The sequence below is a fragment of the Sarcophilus harrisii genome, chromosome 1 (genome assembly GCF_902635505.1).
Source record: "Sarcophilus harrisii chromosome 1, mSarHar1.11, whole genome shotgun sequence".
NCBI classification, from domain to species: domain Eukaryota; kingdom Metazoa; phylum Chordata; class Mammalia; order Dasyuromorphia; family Dasyuridae; genus Sarcophilus; species Sarcophilus harrisii.
Genome location: NC_045426.1, coordinates 172,116,226 through 172,136,642, shown reverse-complemented (window position 1 = coordinate 172,136,642; position 20,417 = coordinate 172,116,226). Strand labels below are relative to the sequence as shown.

Here is a 20,417-nt window from a genome sequence, read left to right as displayed (position 1 = left end):
GCAAGTTATATCCCTGCCAGTCTTAGCAGCCGGTATTACAATACTCTTAACAGACCACAACCTGAACACAACATTCTTCGACCCGGCTGGAGGAGGAGACCCAATCCTATACCAGCACTAAGTTCTCTCTTTCCCATGCAACTCTATAAACTGTAATAGGGGGTAGATTTGCCTTGATAGAAGGAGTTTCTTCATTGGGCATTTCTTGTACTGGTGAAAGCTTAGGTCTAGTTTTTTTATTTTTATTTTTAAATATTTTTAAATAAATTACTCAAATAAGTTACTCAAAAGAGTTCAGCATCACTGTTGTTCATTTGTGGCCAATTCTTCATGACCTTATTTGGGGTTTTCTTGGCAGAGATAATGGAATGGTTTGCTTTTTGCTTCTCCATCACATTTTACAGATGAGAAAACTGAGGCAAACAAGGTTAAATAACTTGAACAAAGTCACACAGTTAGGAAGTGTCTGACATCAAGAAGACTTATTTTCCTGATTCCAGGACCAGTTCTCTATCCACTTCATCACTTACCTACTCAACTTTAATAACTTGATAATGAAATCTAATAGGATAAAAAAATAGAACTCATGATCTGCATCCCTTAAAACTGGGCTATCAGTACACGTTATCTTAGACAAACACTGGGGATATAAAATGAATTGGGTTCTAAGGGAGGAGAAATGTAAATAAGATTGCCTTTAAGAAGTTTACTTGAACTGTATTTCTTATTGGCGATACCTTTCCTCTTTTTTTTTTTTTTTAACTTTTTCAATTTACTTTAAACTAACTAAAAGTAAGAATACCAATTTACTTTGCTTCAACCTTGTTTCTTTGACATGAATCAAAAGAAAATAAATCGTTTTGTCCTTTTCGCATTCTAGATACCCTATTCCTCAGCATCTCCTGGGAATTATGTAGTAAGTACATTTGGGTTTGTTTGCTCATTAGAATTGATGTTACATTTTACTTAGGCAAAGAAATAGTTGTCCAGATGTTCAGAGCCCTTGTGTATTGGTTGAGAAGTGAACATCTGATTTATGTTTAGTTGTTTTGTCTGCCATCTACAATACATATGTTGACGTTCATTAGTAGAACAGTTATCAATCTGGTCAGAATTGCCCTGAGTGCTCTGTTTCACTTCAGCATATGCTCTGTATCCAGTATAAAACATATACCCTGTCCAATGAAGAAGAGGAACTTTCTTAGTAACATGGTGTTTCACTTGAACCTGCTTTTAAAGTCTAAGTAGATAATCAACCTTCCCCCCCCCAAAAAAAAAATATAGAGCAACCCACTGACAAATAAATTAAGCCAAGAAATGGCTTAAAGGATAAATAGATGAAACTGGAAATCTTTGTATAGGTGGTTTTCAGAAGTTTGTGATTTTGGCCATTGTTGATGCGGCATTTTGTTTATTTTCAATTAGCAGGCAAAAAAAAGGGGGGGGGGAGAATGTTTACTTGTTATCCCAGAGTTTTTTATAACCAATGGTAATAGGTTGTAAGTTTAATTAATCACTTAAAAGGAGAAGGAAATTACCTAGGTATTTTTTTTTTTTTACTTTAAGTTGCCTACTTAATATCTTAACATTTAAAAGTAAATTCACTGCAGAACCAGATTCACATTAATAGCAAGATTATGTGATGATCAACTATGATAGATTTAGTTCTTCTCAGCAATACAGTGTTCCAAGACAATTTGATAGACTTGGGATAGAAAATGTCAACTCTATCCAGAGAGACTATAGAGCCTGAATGTGATTTGAAGCATTTTATTTTCACCTTTTTTGTTGTTGTTTGTTTGCTTTTTTCCTTGTGGTTTTCTCTTTTGTTCTAATTTTTCTTCTACAACATGATTAATATAAAAATATGTTTGAAATGATTACACATGTATAACCTAAACCAGATTGCTTGCTGTCTTGGGAACTCAAAATCTTGCATAAATGAACGTTGAAAACTATTTTTACATGTAATTGGAAAAATAAAATACTATTGAAATTTTTTTAAAAGAAAAAAATTAAATTCATTTTGGAATTTCAAACAATGACAGTATTCATTATCCCTAATTAAGAAAAACCCCAATTTTTTCTAGTGTACATAAAATATGAATATAGTGGAAAGTAAGAGATGTTTGGAAAATGCATTCTTCTTAATCACAGTAATTGTGATTAATAGTAAGTAAAGTTTGTAGAACTTTGAAGGAAAGTTTAAGTGCTCTCCAGCTATTAAATAGGGTATTGACTCATTCATTAAGGCACTTGATAGACTATATCTACCAAAGCTAAGAGGGAAGTAGGAATTTAGCTGTTTTATGGTTAACCTGATCTCTGTAGATAAGCCACACTGGATAAGTCAAAACCAAAATCTGTTTGAATAACTCGCATTATCTATGTAAAGTAAATTAGTTAATGTTAGACCTTTCAGATTTCCACTTTATTAAAACACCACCTTAGAAATATAACTGATTTTTAATTACTGAAGTAGGAACATCTACAAAGAACTATACACATTAAAGTTGATGATAGTTGATCAAAATAAAGTATTAGAGTTTTTAAACAGACTAAGAGGAACAAATTTTACTTACAGTAAATCTTTTAATATTTTTATTTCTGGAAAACTAGTGAGTCAACTGAGAAAGAAAAGTATTAAAAATGACAAATAATTTTCATCACATCAATTTAAAAGGTCCTATTAAATTATTTCCCTTTTTACTTCATTATGTGATATGGTTATATCATTAAAGATAGAACACTGTACTTTGTTTTAAAGATTCAGTGCTTTTAGAATATTTAGAATTTTCACACATAGTAAAACTAAATTATGTTTTCCATAATGGTAAAATAAGATAGTGATATTTCACAGAAAAATAAATGGGAAAAATATTTTCCTCTGTTTTCAACTGTGTACTTTACAAAGACAAACATAATCTTTATTGTGTATTGTTATTACTTTTAATGAGATACCTTTCTTTTTACTAAATATTTTTTATAATTGTTTTAGGGTCCTCCAGGAGGTGGAGGGCCACCAGGAACTCCCATCATGCCTAGTCCAGCAGGTATTGGAATACAAATGGCTACCATGAGCATTTAATGAGTAGAGTAAATAAATAAAACTCAAATTAGCTTGCTACTAAGTAGTAATTGACTCTCATCTCTAGAGAAGAATTCTATAGGTAGTAGTCAACTATGCCCTTTAGTTATTGGTTTTATTTTAAGTGAATACTAAGGAAATATTTGTTATACTCACTATTTGTGAGACCGTAAGCAGTTAATTTAAACCCCTCTGAGCCATGAATTTCTCACAGGTAAAATGAGGGGTTTGTATTATCTCTGAGGTATCTTTTAGCTTTAAAAAATGGGATTCTGATATTTTAATTTTAAATATCTATGTAAATACATTAACTTGTCATAGTTTATTTTTCATTTTCAGTTTAAATCCTTTAATAAAATGTTTATTTTTAAAAATTGTTACACACTATCTATATGAGAAAACAGTCATTCTATATAAAACTTATAGAAAAATTTGTCTAACTTAAAGATTTGTTGAGTAAAAAGAAAAGTTTTGATCCAAATCTTCCAATTCATGAAATTGCTACCAAAAAGGAAATGATGTTTTCAGATTCTCTGCTGTTTGTGGACCCCTATAATTGAATAGCTGTAATGGGTCCCTCCCATCCCATCCCATCAGGCTCAGGGATGCATGTAGGCCACTGGTGTAAGCCTTGTGGGTCAAAGTCCTATGGGTGTATATTTTCAACTTAGAAAATCTCAAATTAGTGTTGCGTGTATTTTATCTATTTTGTCAAACATTTTAATTACCTTTTAATTTGGTTCAAGACTGAAGAGTTTTGCAGGTCACTTTCAATAAGAGAGTTTGACCCTTTCTGATATAGAACATTCACCACAAGTATAAGAGCCACTATAGCCAAAGTGTATCAGAAAGACTTTTTTAAAAAATCTTTTCAACTAGCATATATTTTAGTGGTTTTTAATTTAATTATTAAATCAAATAAATAACAATACATTAAATTGCTATTACTTGTAAAGTTTTATATATAATTTTAAAATATATTAAATTTATAAATTATTACTTTCAGAGATATATAGAAAATTTTGAAATAAGGTTGAAATAATAAGTTGTAAATATTTATACTCATTGTCATTTTTTGAAAAGAAATCCAGAATTAATAATTAATAGTGATTTTGCACCTTGCTTTATGAAGTCTTTGGAGCTATCCCAAAGGATAGCCTTTCATGGATCTCTACTCAGAATTTCCCCAAGGAAAATATTGCAAAGTTCAACAGAGACAGAAAATCATGAATTAATTTTATTGTCCATGTATTAGTTATTGGCTTTATTAAATGGTCTTGGTTCAATTAATTTTCAATGATGAGGATTATGTTGCATGATAATATGTTCTTATAAACAATGGAGAGAAAATAAAACTTTGTGGCATGTCCTAGGTAAAAACAGATATAAGTGTTTATATGATCATTCTTCTATTTGTAACTCTGTAACAACACCTCATAGGAAAAGAGACAGGAATCTCCCAGGTGAGGAAATTCTTGATACCAATACAGGTTGACCCCTTCAGTTATTGGAGAGTTGACCAGGACACTGGAAGATGAAATAAATTGTCCAGGATCACACAGTCAGTATGTGTCAAAAATGGTATTTAAACTCCTAGGTCTTAAAGGCTTCCAGGCTAGACTATCTGTTTTGCCATTCTGTCTTCCATGTGTAATATACATAGCTTTTGTTAACTATCATGTAGTAACCCAGGATACAGGATGTTCTAATCAATAAATCATCCAGTCAGTTAGAGTCTGGGAGGTTACTGGTAATCTGTGCCCCCAGATTCCCCCTTCCAAATTCTCTCCTGTCCTGTCGTCTCCTCAGAGAGGAGAGTTACTCACTAGATATCAGATGAGTGACCCATTTTACAATACTATTTCCAAGGTAGATGCATAAAATCTGAATCCCTGTCTAATGATATTAACCTTATTCCTCTTTCTCTGGTATTGCATTGATTGCATACAAAAAATATTGAATGAGTGAAAAAAATTCTATCCCTCTTCTTTTCAACTCATAGAAACTTGGAATCTGTTTTGATTTGTTCCCCCCAAAATCTGCCTTTACTCTGTATAGTTCATCTTCCCTTTAATCCTTCCCAAACTTTATCAAACTTTATCACAGTCTTTTTGGTATTTTTTTCCTTAAACAATCCATTCTTTTGGGTTTTTTTAAAAATTTATTTAGCGAAGTTTTCCATAAGCAATTAAAGGCTAACTTTGGGTATGTATTTTTGATATTTTTGGGGCATGGTACACTGATCCAAAAGTAAAATTCAAATACTCAAACAATAAACACAGCTTCATGAGTGTGTTCAAAGAAGTCACAAGTCAGCAACCAGCATTCCTTGAAGCTTGGTGGCACTGAAATGAATGAAAGGAGGTGATGGAGCTTTATGTGTCCCCAGATCCTCTTTATTTATGGTTAATAAGAAGGAAACAGAAGTTTTCTCATGCCATTCCATAGCCATGATGGTGGGCAAAGAAGTGAGACCATAGAATCCAGATTAAGAACCCTCAGGCAAATGTTTATCCAGCTATTGCCACAGTACTAAGTGATTTGTCTTCAGAATTCACATAAAATTAATGAGTCTATGGACACAATAAATGCATTCATATAGGGCAGCATTAGTACATAGTAATGGTTGTTTTTAGAAGGAAAAATTTCCAAGATTTCTACACATCATTTATAGAAATATGCATTTGAATTTACAAAAATTTATGTCATTAAATGTAAATGTTATAAAAGTGATGCTGGTCCTATATAATGTGAGATATGGTTATTGTACTTTATTCTTATAGGAATAGATGCAACACATTTTTTAATATTACCACATATGTGGGATCATGTGCATTTAAAAAAAACAAAACTATTTCCATAGCTGTGTTGGAAGAAAGTATCTTAAACTTCAGTCAGGTGATTTGTTAAGATTGTCGAGTCTCATTTTAGTCTTCCTCTTGGAACTGATCCAGAGGATTCTTCATGCTCTTGCTAATTTAATTATTTGAATAAATTGAAAGAAAAAAACAGAAATATTCTCAGAGCCTGAGGGGAAATGAGAGACTCAATATAACTACTCTGGCTTTAGGAGATTTGGGCTATATCTGCATATAGTCAATGAAGTGGAGAATTAAGGCAAGTATCTAGTTAATTCAATGAGAACAAATGATTTTACCTCAATTTTATAGACTTCGCAAATAGTACTTGGTTTTTTTTTTTTTTTAAACCAGCATCATGTAATAATTGTCTCACTTCTCCATGTCACTGCTTATTTATGGGGTTTTAATCATAATAGGATTGAATTCTCAAATCATCTGAAAAATGATGACTGGCACCTATTTGTTAATAAGCCTTACTAATGCCCATTTTAGATGATGTAGCTAAAAACATGTCTAAACATTTACACAGTCTTTCACTAGTTTTTCACTATTTAACACCTCATGTGTCTTGATAATAAAGGTATTAACAAGCTAATATTTTGTTTCAGATTCTACCAATTCTGGAGACAACATGTATACTCTAATGAATGCAGTACCTCCTGGACCCAACAGACCTAATGTAAATATGAATCTATTATTAGTTTTACTTGAGCATATAATAAGCTCTTCAGATTTGCAAAATCAGTTCTATTGGATATCTTTGAAGATTCTAGGCAGTCTAGACAAAGCTAGAGAAAAATGAAATTCTTTTCAAATTCTCCAATTAAGTTAAACAAACAGAATTGTGAAATTACAGGAATTCTTATTGGCACATTGAATATACAAAAAATTATATAGGTGGCATTCGAATATAATTTAGAGTAAAATAAGTTAATAGTGGTCTCTAGTTCATTATATTATGGAAAAATTAAGAATTCTGAGAAAATTTAAATAATTTATGTAACCAATTTTAGAGTTACTCATTTTTTTTCATGTAGTGTTGGCTTGTTTTTTTCTCTTCACACTGAAAAGATTTTTATTATTAGCTGTGTAATATTATTATTATATATATTATTATCTGTGACATGTTATCAATTAGGATAACAATATATGTCATGAGATTAGGAAATTAGGGCTGTATTTGTTAAAATTATCCATTATTAAAGCAACGATCCCCAATTGAGTACTTGCTTTTTGTAAAATCAGAGCCCATGGCTAGATAAGCCATGGTAAACTTGAGTTTGATAATAGTTAGACTCCTAAATGTATTTTTAGCAAATCCTGATTTTAAAATATATAGTTGATTCAAGAGGAAAGTATGTCATTAAAACAAGTCCTATATAACATCACCTTGTCCTGACTGGTCTCTACCAACACTTATAATTCTAGGAACTGAGAGCTACAGTAGGAACTAGGGAAACAAGAGTACCAGCTCTGTCACTTGATAGTTTTGTGATCTTGGGTAAATTTCATTGCCATTCTTAACCTCAGTTTCCTCTTCTGTAAAATGGGGATAATAATATTTATACTAGCTATCTTACGGGATAAAATGAGATCACTTGATCTCATTGAAGAAATTGAATTGTAATTGTAAGCTTAACAAATACTAAATTTAAAGAAAAAATTTTTTTGATCTTTAGAGCAAGAATGTGATGTATAACATGCAAAGGAAATGAGATCATGGATTCAATACTTTATAAACTTTGAATAAAGTACTACATAAGTGCCAGTTATAATCCTTTGATTATTACTATAATAAATAATTGGAACTGAAACTATAAATTATTGCTATGCCAGTAGTTGGAATTGGAAGTATCAGTTCTGATGCTGGCATAGTGCTTGGAAAGAACCTTTGTTGACACAAGCCAACCAGATATTCCAAGCCCACATTCTGTTCACTTGTTATGATGGTGCAAATTATAAATTCTATTACATTAAGCATGAAAATAAAATCCTGTAAGGTTTTCTAAAAAAAAAATGAGAATTTGGGAATCTATGAATATGTTATTCTAGAGTATTACCTTCATGAATGAACATAGCCATAGGAAGAAAGTTTCTAAACACAAAAATTTTCTGAATTCACTGAATTCAATTGCTTTTTTTCATTCTATCTCTTAGATCAAAGTGATAAATTTCTAATCTGATTATAATAGCCAGAATGGAAGGAGGAATTAGGGAAGTCAACAGGCCTTTCTTGATCTTCCCAGCTAATAGGGCTTCCTTCCCAAATTACCTTGATTTATCTGTATTTATTTTGTGAACACTCATTTTTATATTGTGATAATAATAGCCTACTTTAAGGTTTGCAAAGTGCTTTACAAGTATTATCTCATCCTTAATGAGGTAATGGCAGAGCATTATTTTATAGTCCCAGTTCCAGTTATTTACAGTAATAATCAATCACAGCATCATAGCTGGCACTTACAGAGTACTTTATTAAAAAATTATAGTTTTACATTCATGATCTCATTTGATCCTCATGATAGTCCTTTAAGATAGCTAGTACAAGTATTATTGGTAAAAATGAGATTTAATTTAACTTGGGAGATAGTGGCTATTATTATGTCCATTTTACACATGAGGAAACTAAAGAACAGAGATTAAATGTCAAGTCCAGGATTCTATTCTTTGTGCCACCTTGCTTTCACATATATGTGCTCTTATGTGTGCATGTTATCCATTTGTTGTTGACTCTTTAATGACTTCATTTATGTTTTCATATCCCTATCACCCAGCTCAGTGCCTGGAATATAGTGGGTATTTAATAAATGCTTATTAATTAACTGATTAACTACATGTGCAAAACACTGTAGCAGTTACAAAGTTATATGACATAGTTCTTGTCGAAAAAGTGACTATCAGTCCAAGAACAGCAGAGTTAAAATTCAAGGTGGAATAACATTGGAAGAAAGCATTGTAAATGTGTTCTCCCTCAAAGTTAACAGATAGTTGATTATTGAAGACTGAGTTGGATCTAGACTTTAACTTTAGCTTTTAAATTTATGATTACTCATTTTCATTTTTATAATAGTTTCCAATGGGCCCAGGGTCAGATGGTCCAATGGGTGGATTAGGAGGAATGGAGTCACATCACATGAATGGATCTTTAGGTAAGGAAGTTAAATATAATTTTTAATGTTTTGGCAGTTCTTAATGCAAGCTGTTAACATCTTCTAAATCATAGTGGCTGATTGTTTTATGGTGTTTCAATTTCATTTGAAAATAAGAAACAATTTAAGTGCTCAAAACTACAGATTCACAGATGTTTATTTTAATCTATTTAAATTGTCTAATCTTAAGTTAATGGTCAAAGAGAGTATTGGTTAAATACCAATTGTACAACTGTTCTTTTTAATAACTAATATTAACAATGACCCTGGTAGAAAGCCAACAAAATCTCAATATTCATTTTTGTATTGAGTTCTTGCCCTTTTTTTTACTCTGAAAAATCTTATAACCTATCCCATGTATTCTTCAGTTTCTTTGTACATAAAGTCCTTTACCAGCCTGTTCTGAAAAGTAAAACATAAAGCCTCTCCATGTAATTTCTTTAAATAAATAACTTATCTATTCCTATAAATTTTTAAATTGGAGAATAAGACATTTTTAAAAACTCTAAAAAAAGTCAAACAGTACAAGTTGTGTTATTCTAAAAAACAAATCAGTATATTTATTTATTATTTTATATAATGATATTATATTGTTACATGTGTCAGCAACTTTTTTTTTACAGTCTTAAATCTTATTATCCAGCATCCTGTCAGCTAGAGAACTCTGTGAGCTTGAACTTCTGTGCTTTGCCATTATAATGGTCAAGGATGTTCCTAACAATGATCTTGCGGCAATACAAGCTCCTGCTGTAACTCCTGAATCATCAGAGAAATATTAAATCTCATTCAGAGTAGCCTGAATACTCAGTTCTTTTTATTCTATTCAGCTTCTTGGGAATGTGCTCATCAATATATTGGTATATTGAGTAGCAGGCCTTCTATACATTGAGAGAATCTACTTGGGGATTCATTGAAAGCTGATGGACAGGAGGCACACAGGCCAAGAACACAAGAATGGGTTGTGATCTGTAGCAAGGGATAGAGGACCACATGGCTGAGATAACAGAAGAGCAGAAGTTTCAAAGGACTGAGAGTAGAACCCATGAGTAACCATACCAGTACTCTATATCTATTTACTGATCACCCAATGTTACAGGATAATCAATTTAGAGGGAGAAGGAAACTTAAGGACCATTTAGCCCAAAGTCTTCATTTTATGGAAACTCCAAATGACTTGGCTAAGGTCACATAGGTAGTTAGTGGCAGAATCAATACAGGAACCCAAGTGCTTTGACCCCAACACATGTTCCACTGAATCATTTGGTGCTGATAACAAGGAATTTGTAATTGAGCTTCATGATTTTCATAGGGTAGGTAGATGCTAAGTCAAGAAGACAGCTTACTGAGATCCATTCTGGCCCTGGACAAGTCACTTTCAGCTTCCCCATCTATAAAGTGAGCTAAAGAAGGAAATCTCAAATCACTCCCACGATCTTTGCCAAGAAAACTCCAAAAGGGGTTATGATGAGCCAGACATAATTGAAAAAATGACTGAACAACAACATGATTTCCAGTTGCTATTGCCGCATTAAAAAAAAAAAAAAAGAAAATGGAGAGGAGATGAAGAGAGAAAACTAGAATAAAGAAAAATTCCAGAACTACAGTAAAATGAAAAAGGAAAAATGGTTCATTGGCACAGTGGATAAAACACAGGACTTAGGGACAAGAAAGACTTGTATTCAAATACTCTCTCTGACATCTTTTACTTGAGTGGCTGTGGACAAATCATTTAACTTCCCAGAATGTTTCCCTATATATTGAGTGGGGATTACGATATTAGTAGTACTTATGCCATGATTCTTTTAAAATTCACAATATATAGTATATTTTAAATGCTTTGTCAATTTTAAAGCATTACATTGTGTCAGTTATTATTACTACAATGAAATTTTTTAGATTGTACAGGATGAGATCAGACATAAAAAGTTTCAATGAGCACCAAGAATAGAAATACTTGTATCAATAAGATCACTGAATCTATTGAAGTATTTAGAAATCATTTTTAGGACAGCCAGTTAATATACAGTGTTCATATTATTATACTATCTAATATACATGCTAGCTGAAAGTAAAATCACCTTAAATAAATATACTATTTGCACCTTAGCTTAAAGTTTGAAGTATCTTACAGTATTTTCAGACCTGACATCTCTTCCTGTGGCTATCTAGTCAATGTGCCTTTGACTAGTATGTGGAAGAAAAGGTCCTGGAGCTTTTAACTACACATATAAATATAACTAGAGAAATACTATTGAAACTTTTAAGTGGTAATTCTGTAAAAGTGTGTATTTCTTAATATAAGCTCTACAAACTTAATAACAGTGACTAAGTCCTAGCAGTAGACTGTAAATGTAGGAATCTTAAGGATTTTTCATGATCAATATATCATTATATAACTACTCAAAAGGGAAAAAAAGTCCCACTTTGATAGCTATGTGAATAGAATTTTTAGATCCTTTATTTTCTCAAGAGATATTGATGTCCCAATAACAACTGAATTCTCCTGGGAACTACATCTTTTTATCCTAGTCTACGGATCAACCTGTCACAGTCAGAATCACCCGTGCAATTTTTGAAGGCAAAATATTTCCTGGAGTTTTAGTACACTTTGAAAAATAGGTTTTAAGCATACATATTTCAGCATTTTTTATGTTTTTTTAAAAGAGACCATTAAAAAAGCAAATCCCTAGAGAAAAATAAGCAGAATCAGAACTATTTACACAATGATGACAGTGCTGTTAAAAAAAAAAAATGAAAGACTGCAGAACTCTGATCAATGAAACTAGCAAGTAATGACTTCAGAGAAGTGATACTGAAGTATGTCTCCCACTAGGGGAAGTAGCAGATTCCAGATGTGGAATAAATAATTGCTTCTCTCTTCCGTGTTGCTTATGTGTGAGAGGAAAGCCAAAAAATTCTTTTGGGAGGCAGGTAGCAAACTTTAGATATGGAATAAATAATTGTTTCACTCTTTCATGTTGTTTGTATGTGAGAGGACAATCAAAAAAATTCTCTTTGGGGGCAGGTAGCAAACTTTAGATGTGGAATAAATAATTGCATCAATCTTCCATGTTGCTTGAGTGTATGAGAGGACAGCCAAAAAATTCTTTTGGGGGGCCACATCCACACAGTCACAAATTCAGTCAGTTTTTTGTTGTTTTCAGTCTTGGCTAACTCTTTGTGACGCCATTTGGGGTTTTCTTGGCAAAAATGCTGGAGTGGTCTGCCATTTCCATCCCTAGTTCATTTTACAGATGAGCTAAAGAGGGTGAAGTGACTTGGCCAGGGTAACACAGCAGGTAATTGTCTGAGGCCAGAATGGAATTCAGGAAGATGAGTCTTCCTCACTCCAGATCTAGCATTCTAGCCACTACATCACCTAGCTGCCCTTATAACAAATAATTAATTTGAAAAGTAAGGATTTTTAACTTGGGTCATCTCAATATCTATAGGAAAACAATATTTTAATTTCAACTTTGATCAATCAATGAGCATTTACTAAACACCAATTATGTACCAGGCATTGTGCCAAGTGCTGGAGATACAAAGCAAGATAAAAAATGGTCCATTACTTCAAGAAACTCACATTTTATAGAAGAGATTAACCTGCAAGATAGAAAAAGTAAGTTCATCCTAAAAGGGAAAGCTTCCTGCAGAAGATAGAAATTGTGCTAAGTCTTAGGAAACCAAAAAAACAAAAAACTAAAAGGTGAAGGGAAAAACAAAAAGCATTCTAGGCATAGGAGACAGCAAGGGGGTAAAGTATGAGAACTAGCAAGTCCAGGGTGGCTGGATCATAGGGTACATGGTGGAGAGAAAAGTATTAGAAGATAGAAGTGGTAGAAAAGGCCAGATCATGAAGAGCTTTAAAAACCAAACATGGATCTTTTCTGTTTGATCCTAGCATGTAAAAGGGAGCCCCTAGGGTTTACTTAATGATTGTAAAATAGCTAGATTTGTGTCCAAGGAAATCACTTTGATAGCTGAGTGGAAGATGAATTGAAGAGGTGAGAGAATTGTATCAAAGAGACTGATTACAAGAGTCATTGCAAGAGGGGAAGGGGAAATATATGAGAAATGTGTGGGTAAAAACAATAAGATTTAGCCACAGTTTGGCTATGCCATGCAAATGAGGGATTGACAATGATGCTGTAGTTGAAGGAAAGGAGCACCCTCAACAATAATAGGAAAGTTAGGAAGAAATGTGGATTTGGCGTAAGAAAATGAGTTCTCTCTTGGTCATGTTGAATCTGAGATGTATTTTAAGGTGATATGAGACTGTAGCTCAAGAGAGAAATCAGGGCTGGATAAAGACATCTAGGAAACATCTGCAGAGAGATGGTGATTCAATTTGTGAAAGGTGAGGAGATGGCCAAGTGAGAAAATATAAGAGAAAAAGAAGGGGGCCCATGATGGGACCTTGGATGACTAACCACAATTCATGGTTGTAACACAGACAAAGAATCACAAAAGGACCTCAAAGAGAGATCAAATAGGCAAGAGAGCAGTGTCAGTAAAATTCATAAAGAGAAGCTAGGATGACCAACAATGTCAAATGCTACAAAGAGGTTAAGAAGGATGAGGATGCAGAATGGGCCATTGACTTGGACAATTAAATCGTAGGTAACTTTGAAAAGATTGCAGAGGGTTAAGAAGAGAGTGAGAAAAGACTGAGTATGGATGACCTTCTCAAGAAGTAGAGACACATAAGGGTGATTGCATGAGGTGAGGGTTTTTTTTAAGATAGAATGGATGAGGAATTTTATTCTTTTGATTTTGGTGATTACTCTGATTCATTCCTATCAGATATACCTTCAATTAAATTTTCTTTCTCTTTAATACTTTCCTGGATTGGGAAAATGACAGGTCTCTTTCAGTAAGTAGGAGCAGGAGCTCAAGTTCAGCTACTCAAAGAATATAAAGAATGACTTAAAACTTCCCATTTAGGTGCAATTCTCCAAACATTTTAACAAAACCCTAAATTGCACTGTTTTCTGTCAAGACTAACCACAGCTTGTCACTTTCTTAGTTACCTACCAAACTCAATAGTGTAGGAAAAAACATTTACTAAGTGCTTACTATATGCAAGGAACTATACTAAGCATGGTAAATACAAAAGAAGGCAAAATCAAAGACTGGAAATATAGTGGCAATAGTAGTGGTAACATTGGTGATCCAGCTATGAGTTTAACTGAAATGGAATACCCTAGATGAATCTAGTGTGGCAGCTATAAGGGATCCCAGAAGCACCTGCATATTAGATTCAGGTCAAATGGTTTGTTAGCTTGTAGTCACACAAATAGAGTTGTCCTTTCTTTTCTACATAACTATTGTGATATGAAGAAATCCTCTTATTCATAGAATGCCATTCTGCCCTGTGTTTTTTTAAAGCAAGTTATCAATAATATTTGTTGGCCTGAATTCACTTAATTGAATGAAAGACTTTGGGATTACTTGTTTATTGAATCAGAATTGCAGGCATTACCTGCAGCATGGTTCCACATGGTGCCCTTTCTGTGTATATAAAACACATAGTTTATGAATCACCTCTCAACAGAGAAGTGGCAAATTTAAAATGTGGAGGGACAAATAAATTTTTGGACATGGATTATATGGAGATTTTTTTAAGTTTTTAAATTTTTTAAACTTATTTAAGGGGAGAGAATCAATATAAAAAGATTCTTGTTGCTAGAAAAAAATTTTAAATAGGAATATGTTTTAAAACAATATTAAGGTGAAGAGAGGGGAACGTTTATGAAATGGGGTAGAAGGAATGAAGTAAAACAATGGATCAACTACCATTCTCTGTAATAAGAAAGTAGTGTGATAGAAAAGTATGGATTCAGTTCACACTTCTCACAGTTGGGGGATAACACTATTCAGAGCTCTGAAAATGTTTATATCATAGCAAAAGAACCAGATTGGGGTTAGAGAAGTTTGTAGACAACTAATGTCTGAAGTAAATTCATATCTTGTTTGATCATGAGCAAATTATTTAACCTATCTAGGTCTTAATTTCTTCATTTGTAAAATGGAATAATACCCATAGCATCTACTTCACAGAGTTGTTTTGAGATTGAGACAAGTAAATTAAGTGAAAGTTACAATTACTTTGTAAATTTTTAAGCCCTAGTTACACAATAGTCATTGTTTTTAGCAATATAATGGAATTGAGGGCAGCTAGGTAGTGCAATGGATAGTCAATTCTAAAGTCAGGAAGACTCATCTTTCTAAATTCAAATCCAGCCTCACCTTCATCACCTACAAGCTATGTGACCCTGGCATAGTCACTTAACTGTTAGCCTCAGTTTCTCGTTTAAAAAAATGAGCTGGAGAAGGAAGTGACAAACTAGTATCTTTGCTAAGAAAAGCCCAAATGGGGTCATGAAGAATTGAACATGACTGAAAACAATTGAACAGAATCCAGAAATGGAGCTACCTTCTTTTGTTTTTTCCAATCCTATAATTTGTCTCAATTGGCCATAAAGAATTTTGACCATCAGTTTTATGCCATGAAAAATCAAAGCTTAAAGTTTTGGTTCCTTTTCTGTCTCACAAAGGGGTAATATAAAACCTAGATAGAACTGTGCAAAAAGAGGGGGAGACTTTATATTATTTACAATGCGTTTACAATGCACTATAATTGCAGTGACTTTGTCTTCTTTAAGGATTCACAGCTACTCATTTGCCTGGATTTCAAAATATTTATAGAGTGCCCGTTTTCCAGAGTATAATTTACATCTGGATGGGCAACTCCATTATACATAGTCTTAGACAGATACTTGGGAGAAAAATGAACTGGGCCCATAAATGAGTGGGTGGAGTAGAGTGGGCTGCATTATTCTTGAGAACTATAGAACACTTATAATGAACCCAATCTTCCCCTCAAACAGTCCCATCTTTCAAACAATTAAGAGTTTTCTGGTGATGCTTTATGGCTTCTAGCCATGTAATACCACAGGTTCAAGAGAATTTAACTTATGGATCACCAGAAAGTCAATGGAGAGATACACTATATGTGTGAGTAGGCTGCAAACTATTATAACATATAATGTATGACCAAAGGAGGAGCTGGGCATGTAAAGAGAGACACTGGTTGATTGCTAATCCCCATGCTTTTAATGGTATCCTTGCAGTGTCAAGAGATGTAGATTAACATTCTGCCCTGCATCTCGGACTCCCTCCCCTACATTTCATGAATGCCCTTTGAAGGATTTAAGAGAAGACATGAACAAAAGTTACTCAGTGAAAACCCAGACAGTTTGAGGTGTCTGTTGTTGGTAACAGTTCCTGTGGTAATGAATGAAATCACAAACCTATGGAAGTATCAAAGATAGCTTTCTCTTCTTTCCCTTTATTACAAAGTACTATATTTACTTTCTCTATCACTTTGCTTCTAATTAATAAGCTTCATTAGAGGTGAGCTTATCATTTATAAAGTATTTTATATGATAGTTATAAATGTGTTCTTAGTTATAGTTGTTCATTAGCCCAGAAACGATTTGCAGAAGTTTCATATATGTTTGGTAAATGCCTTTTTTTCAGTGTGGCCAGTTAAAAATCAATGTACTTTCAATAATATAAATCTAGGTTCCAGAAATAAGTTGTTACTCCTGTTTATCTCTGGCTTTAAAATAAGTCAGAATATTATTAAATTATACTGTTAGAAGGATTATGTAAAAAATTATTAGTGTTTTGTTTTAAACTATAGTTCACTTTTTGCCAGAGAGCTACTATTCTCTAGTAATGACTTGTAGAGAAATCCACACTCCCTCCATACAAAAAAAGGAACAGAATATTACTATTTTTCATTTCTTTTATGGATCTTCAAAAAATAGTTCTTTTTTAAAGATAAAATTTTGAAAGACCAACTGTGAATATGAAATAATTCTGTGAAGCTTGGATGTATATATAGAGGGCTTAATATGGAAGTTTTTATTTTGATTGCTGTGGTGAAATATTGGTCATGTCTCTTTTCTGGTGTCCAAAGATCTATAGGATTTTACTTTTTTAAAAAAGTTAAAAGTTCTAATAGACAGGAAATTGATCTTGTAGTGATCTACTTGCCACTTAGCAGCTGTCATAACCTGTAAAGTTGCAAATGAGTTTTCAGTCTGCCCCAGTGAAGTGAGCATCTTATACTAGATGGTTCTTGTACCAAAGAAATCACAAATACAAATTAATAAAATAAAACAAAAAATGTATTTGGGTATGGAGACATGCCTGAAATTCAGACCAAGTGGAGGCATATTTGTTCTATGAAGTTTATTTCCACAGGAAAGTCTTATTCATGGACCATGGTAAAAATGTCACTTTAGTGCTTTTGGGATATTTATTTATTTTTTGTTTAATTTTTTTATTTTTTGCAAAGAGTAGAAATTTTTCATGAATTTGACACAAAAACTAGGAGTGACTCCTACCTACAAATTGTATTGGGAATGGGAGTGAGGGTGGGGGGAGTTGGAAGATTTTTTTTTTTTAGATTCACAACAGAGAATAAATACTTGGGATGTGTGCAGTGAAAAAATATATTTGAAGAAAAAAATACTAAAATTTGGAAAGTATCCTTAGTTGAATGTAAGTAGATATTAATAAAAGTTTTTTATGCTTTTTTTCTTTTCTTTTTTTTTCAGGCTCAGGAGATATGGACAGTATTTCCAAAGTGAGTATGTTCTATATATATATATTTTAAGCATTTAGTTAAGTTGTTAAATTATCTTTTGAGATTTATTCTTGACCATGATAACTTGATATTTAAAAACCAATTGGAAATGGTAAAAAAAGATGCTTCTGATTGCTGCTGAATATGCCACTGGCTATTAATAGAACCTACCTATTGTGATTAATTTTTGTCCAATAACCAATTTAGCCATATTATATTGTTACTTTATTTTTAAAAATATCATACAGACAATAACCTTTTGAAAAAGCAATCAAGTTTAGTCAAATATTAAAAAAGTAAATTTGAAGAAATTGTTCTTTCATAAAGATATTAGGAAATGCCGATTATTAGTGATTATTATTGTTTTCCTAAAGTGGAAAAAATTGAAGGGAGTTTATATCAAGGAGAAAAGTGAAAATAGTAATAACATGTATTTTTATCTTCAGCGGTTTAGGAATCCATAAATAAGTTTTTACTTATATTTTATTTCTAAATAATATCTCACTACCAAAAAATAATATCTTACTACCTTTGAATTTATTAAAAATGTAAAAAAAAATCCCATTTATGTCAAAAGTACAGTGTAGCCAGGCATGATGGCACAAGCCTAAAATCCTGACTGTTGGGGAGACTGAGAGATGCTAGTGAATTGTTTGTGTTTGAGAGTTCTGAGTTGTATTGTAGTAAGCTAATCAGTTGTCTGCACTAAATTTAGCACCAATATGGTGAGCTCTTGAGAACAAGGGTCCCAAGGCTACCTGAAGGAGGGATGATAACTAGTCCAAATCACAAATGGAACTGATTAAAGCTTCCATGCTAAATCAATAGGGTTAGACCCATGAGTGACTGCTTAATTTTCAACCTAGATGATTTAGAGAGATCTAGTCTCCATAAAAACAAATATATATATATATATATATATATATATATAGTATGTGTGTATGTATGTATGCAAACAAAACCAATCGACCAACAAAACCCAGAACAATAGTATAATGTAAATATGACTGATAAGAAATATTTATTCATTACCATTGATTGAAATGAGTGCATTGAACAATTGCTTTTCATCTAGAGGTTATAGAAATTCATTAAAGGATCATTTCCTTTCCTTTAATTTGTCAATACTACTATAAAAGTGCATATCTTTAGTAGTTGAAAATAAGATTGTATCAGAAAATACTGTTTTAAATTATGATTTCAAGTCAAATAAGTTTAATTTGGAATATGATAGCATGTCTAGGTTGTCTTGTTTTACATAGCAATAGCAAATTTGGCAAACAAATAGAACACCTGTATTTAGGGAGAACCAAAATGACTTAAGCTCAAGTTTAAAACAATCTATTTCCTTTGCATATATTTGTAAAATGTTTGTAACTGAAACTAGGATAACTAAGTGACAAAAATTAGGACCTTCAGGAAGACTGATTTTTCCAAATTAGGACAATATGTATAATTCCATTCACTTTTTTTCTCTGTGGGCCAGGGGTTGACTGGAGCTGGAAGATAGTGATTTTGTTGATTAGCCCAATGATTTCAATCTAATTCCAGTATTTAATACAATACATTTTATTTCTTCATGCACCTACACAGGAGAAACATATGCACATGCCATGTATTCCTCCTATTCTTGATTTTTTTTACTACTCGCCATTTACTAAGCCATAACATTGGTTAGTATTAATACAATCAATCTTTTTTTTTAACAAGCAATCTTTTAAAAATGTTTACATATATATTTCATTGATCCTCATCTCCCTTCCTCCTTTTATCCTCCACCTATTAAACCCAATTATTTCAAGAAGAAATCTTTCTCTCTCCTCTCCTTGTTTCTTTCCATCACTTTCTTAACTTTTTTTCTTCTTTCCTTCATTTTCTTTTCCTTTTTCCCTCCCATCCCATTTGGAATCCAAAAATAACTACAATCATGGTGGATAAGCATAAAAGTAGCAATAGAAGTATATCCTTCTCAAGGGAAAAGAAAACCACAAGTTTTGAAACTAGATCTAATAAAAAAAGCAGCCCCATCAACCCTCTAGAGTCCTTGAAAGTATCCCAGAGTCACTCAGAATCTCCACAAAAGTCTACATCAGCTTCCTCACTCTAACAAAATAATCTCCCCCCCGCCCCTCACAATCCCATTCCCTAGTCTAATGCCTTCCCCATACTTTACCCTATGTTTCTAACAATCTTCCACCTGACAATCCAGCTATTCACTAAGCATTTATTGACACTTCCCACTGTTTACTGAGCTACTCTTGGGTTTATCAGCCGTATATATGGCAATGGTTTTTAGTTCACAAATGGAATGAAGGGGGAAAACGGGGTAGAAAAATAGAAAAAAGTTCCTTTTTTTCCTCAAGCTTTGGCATTTAAGAGAAATAAAAACTTTCCAATTTAGTTTTATTATTTTTGTTTTATTTAATTACAAGTATTAAAACAATATTGTTTTCTACTTTTTTTTGTTGTTGTTACAAATCTATAGCTGAGGTAGCATTTAAAACTAGGTCCTCCAAATCTAGATGCAGTACCCTGAATGTAATAGGGACAAACCAAAAGAGCAGACAGAATGGGGGAAATTATAGGAAGCAGAGATCACCAATTTTTCCCCCGCAGGGGGAAACCTATCTGAGGTGGGTTTTGAAAATAGAGGAGGA

General features: G+C 32.7%; 1 protein-coding gene across 5 annotated transcripts in view; it reads left to right on the top strand.

Annotated features, from left to right (window-relative positions):
- The window catches only part of SSBP2 (single stranded DNA binding protein 2), a 375,378-nt gene that overhangs the window by 333,662 nt on the left and 21,299 nt on the right, over window positions 1-20,417 (top strand). For all 5 annotated transcript variants that reach the window (XM_031967111.1, XM_031967094.1, XM_031967116.1 and 2 more), the window contains 5 exons: window positions 881-916; window positions 2,999-3,053; window positions 6,558-6,628; window positions 9,020-9,098; window positions 17,732-17,760. In XM_031967111.1, the coding sequence (XP_031822971.1) occupies window positions 881-916; window positions 2,999-3,053; window positions 6,558-6,628; window positions 9,020-9,098; window positions 17,732-17,760 (270 nt within the window). The remainder of the gene's footprint in view (window positions 1-880; window positions 917-2,998; window positions 3,054-6,557; window positions 6,629-9,019; window positions 9,099-17,731; window positions 17,761-20,417) is intronic.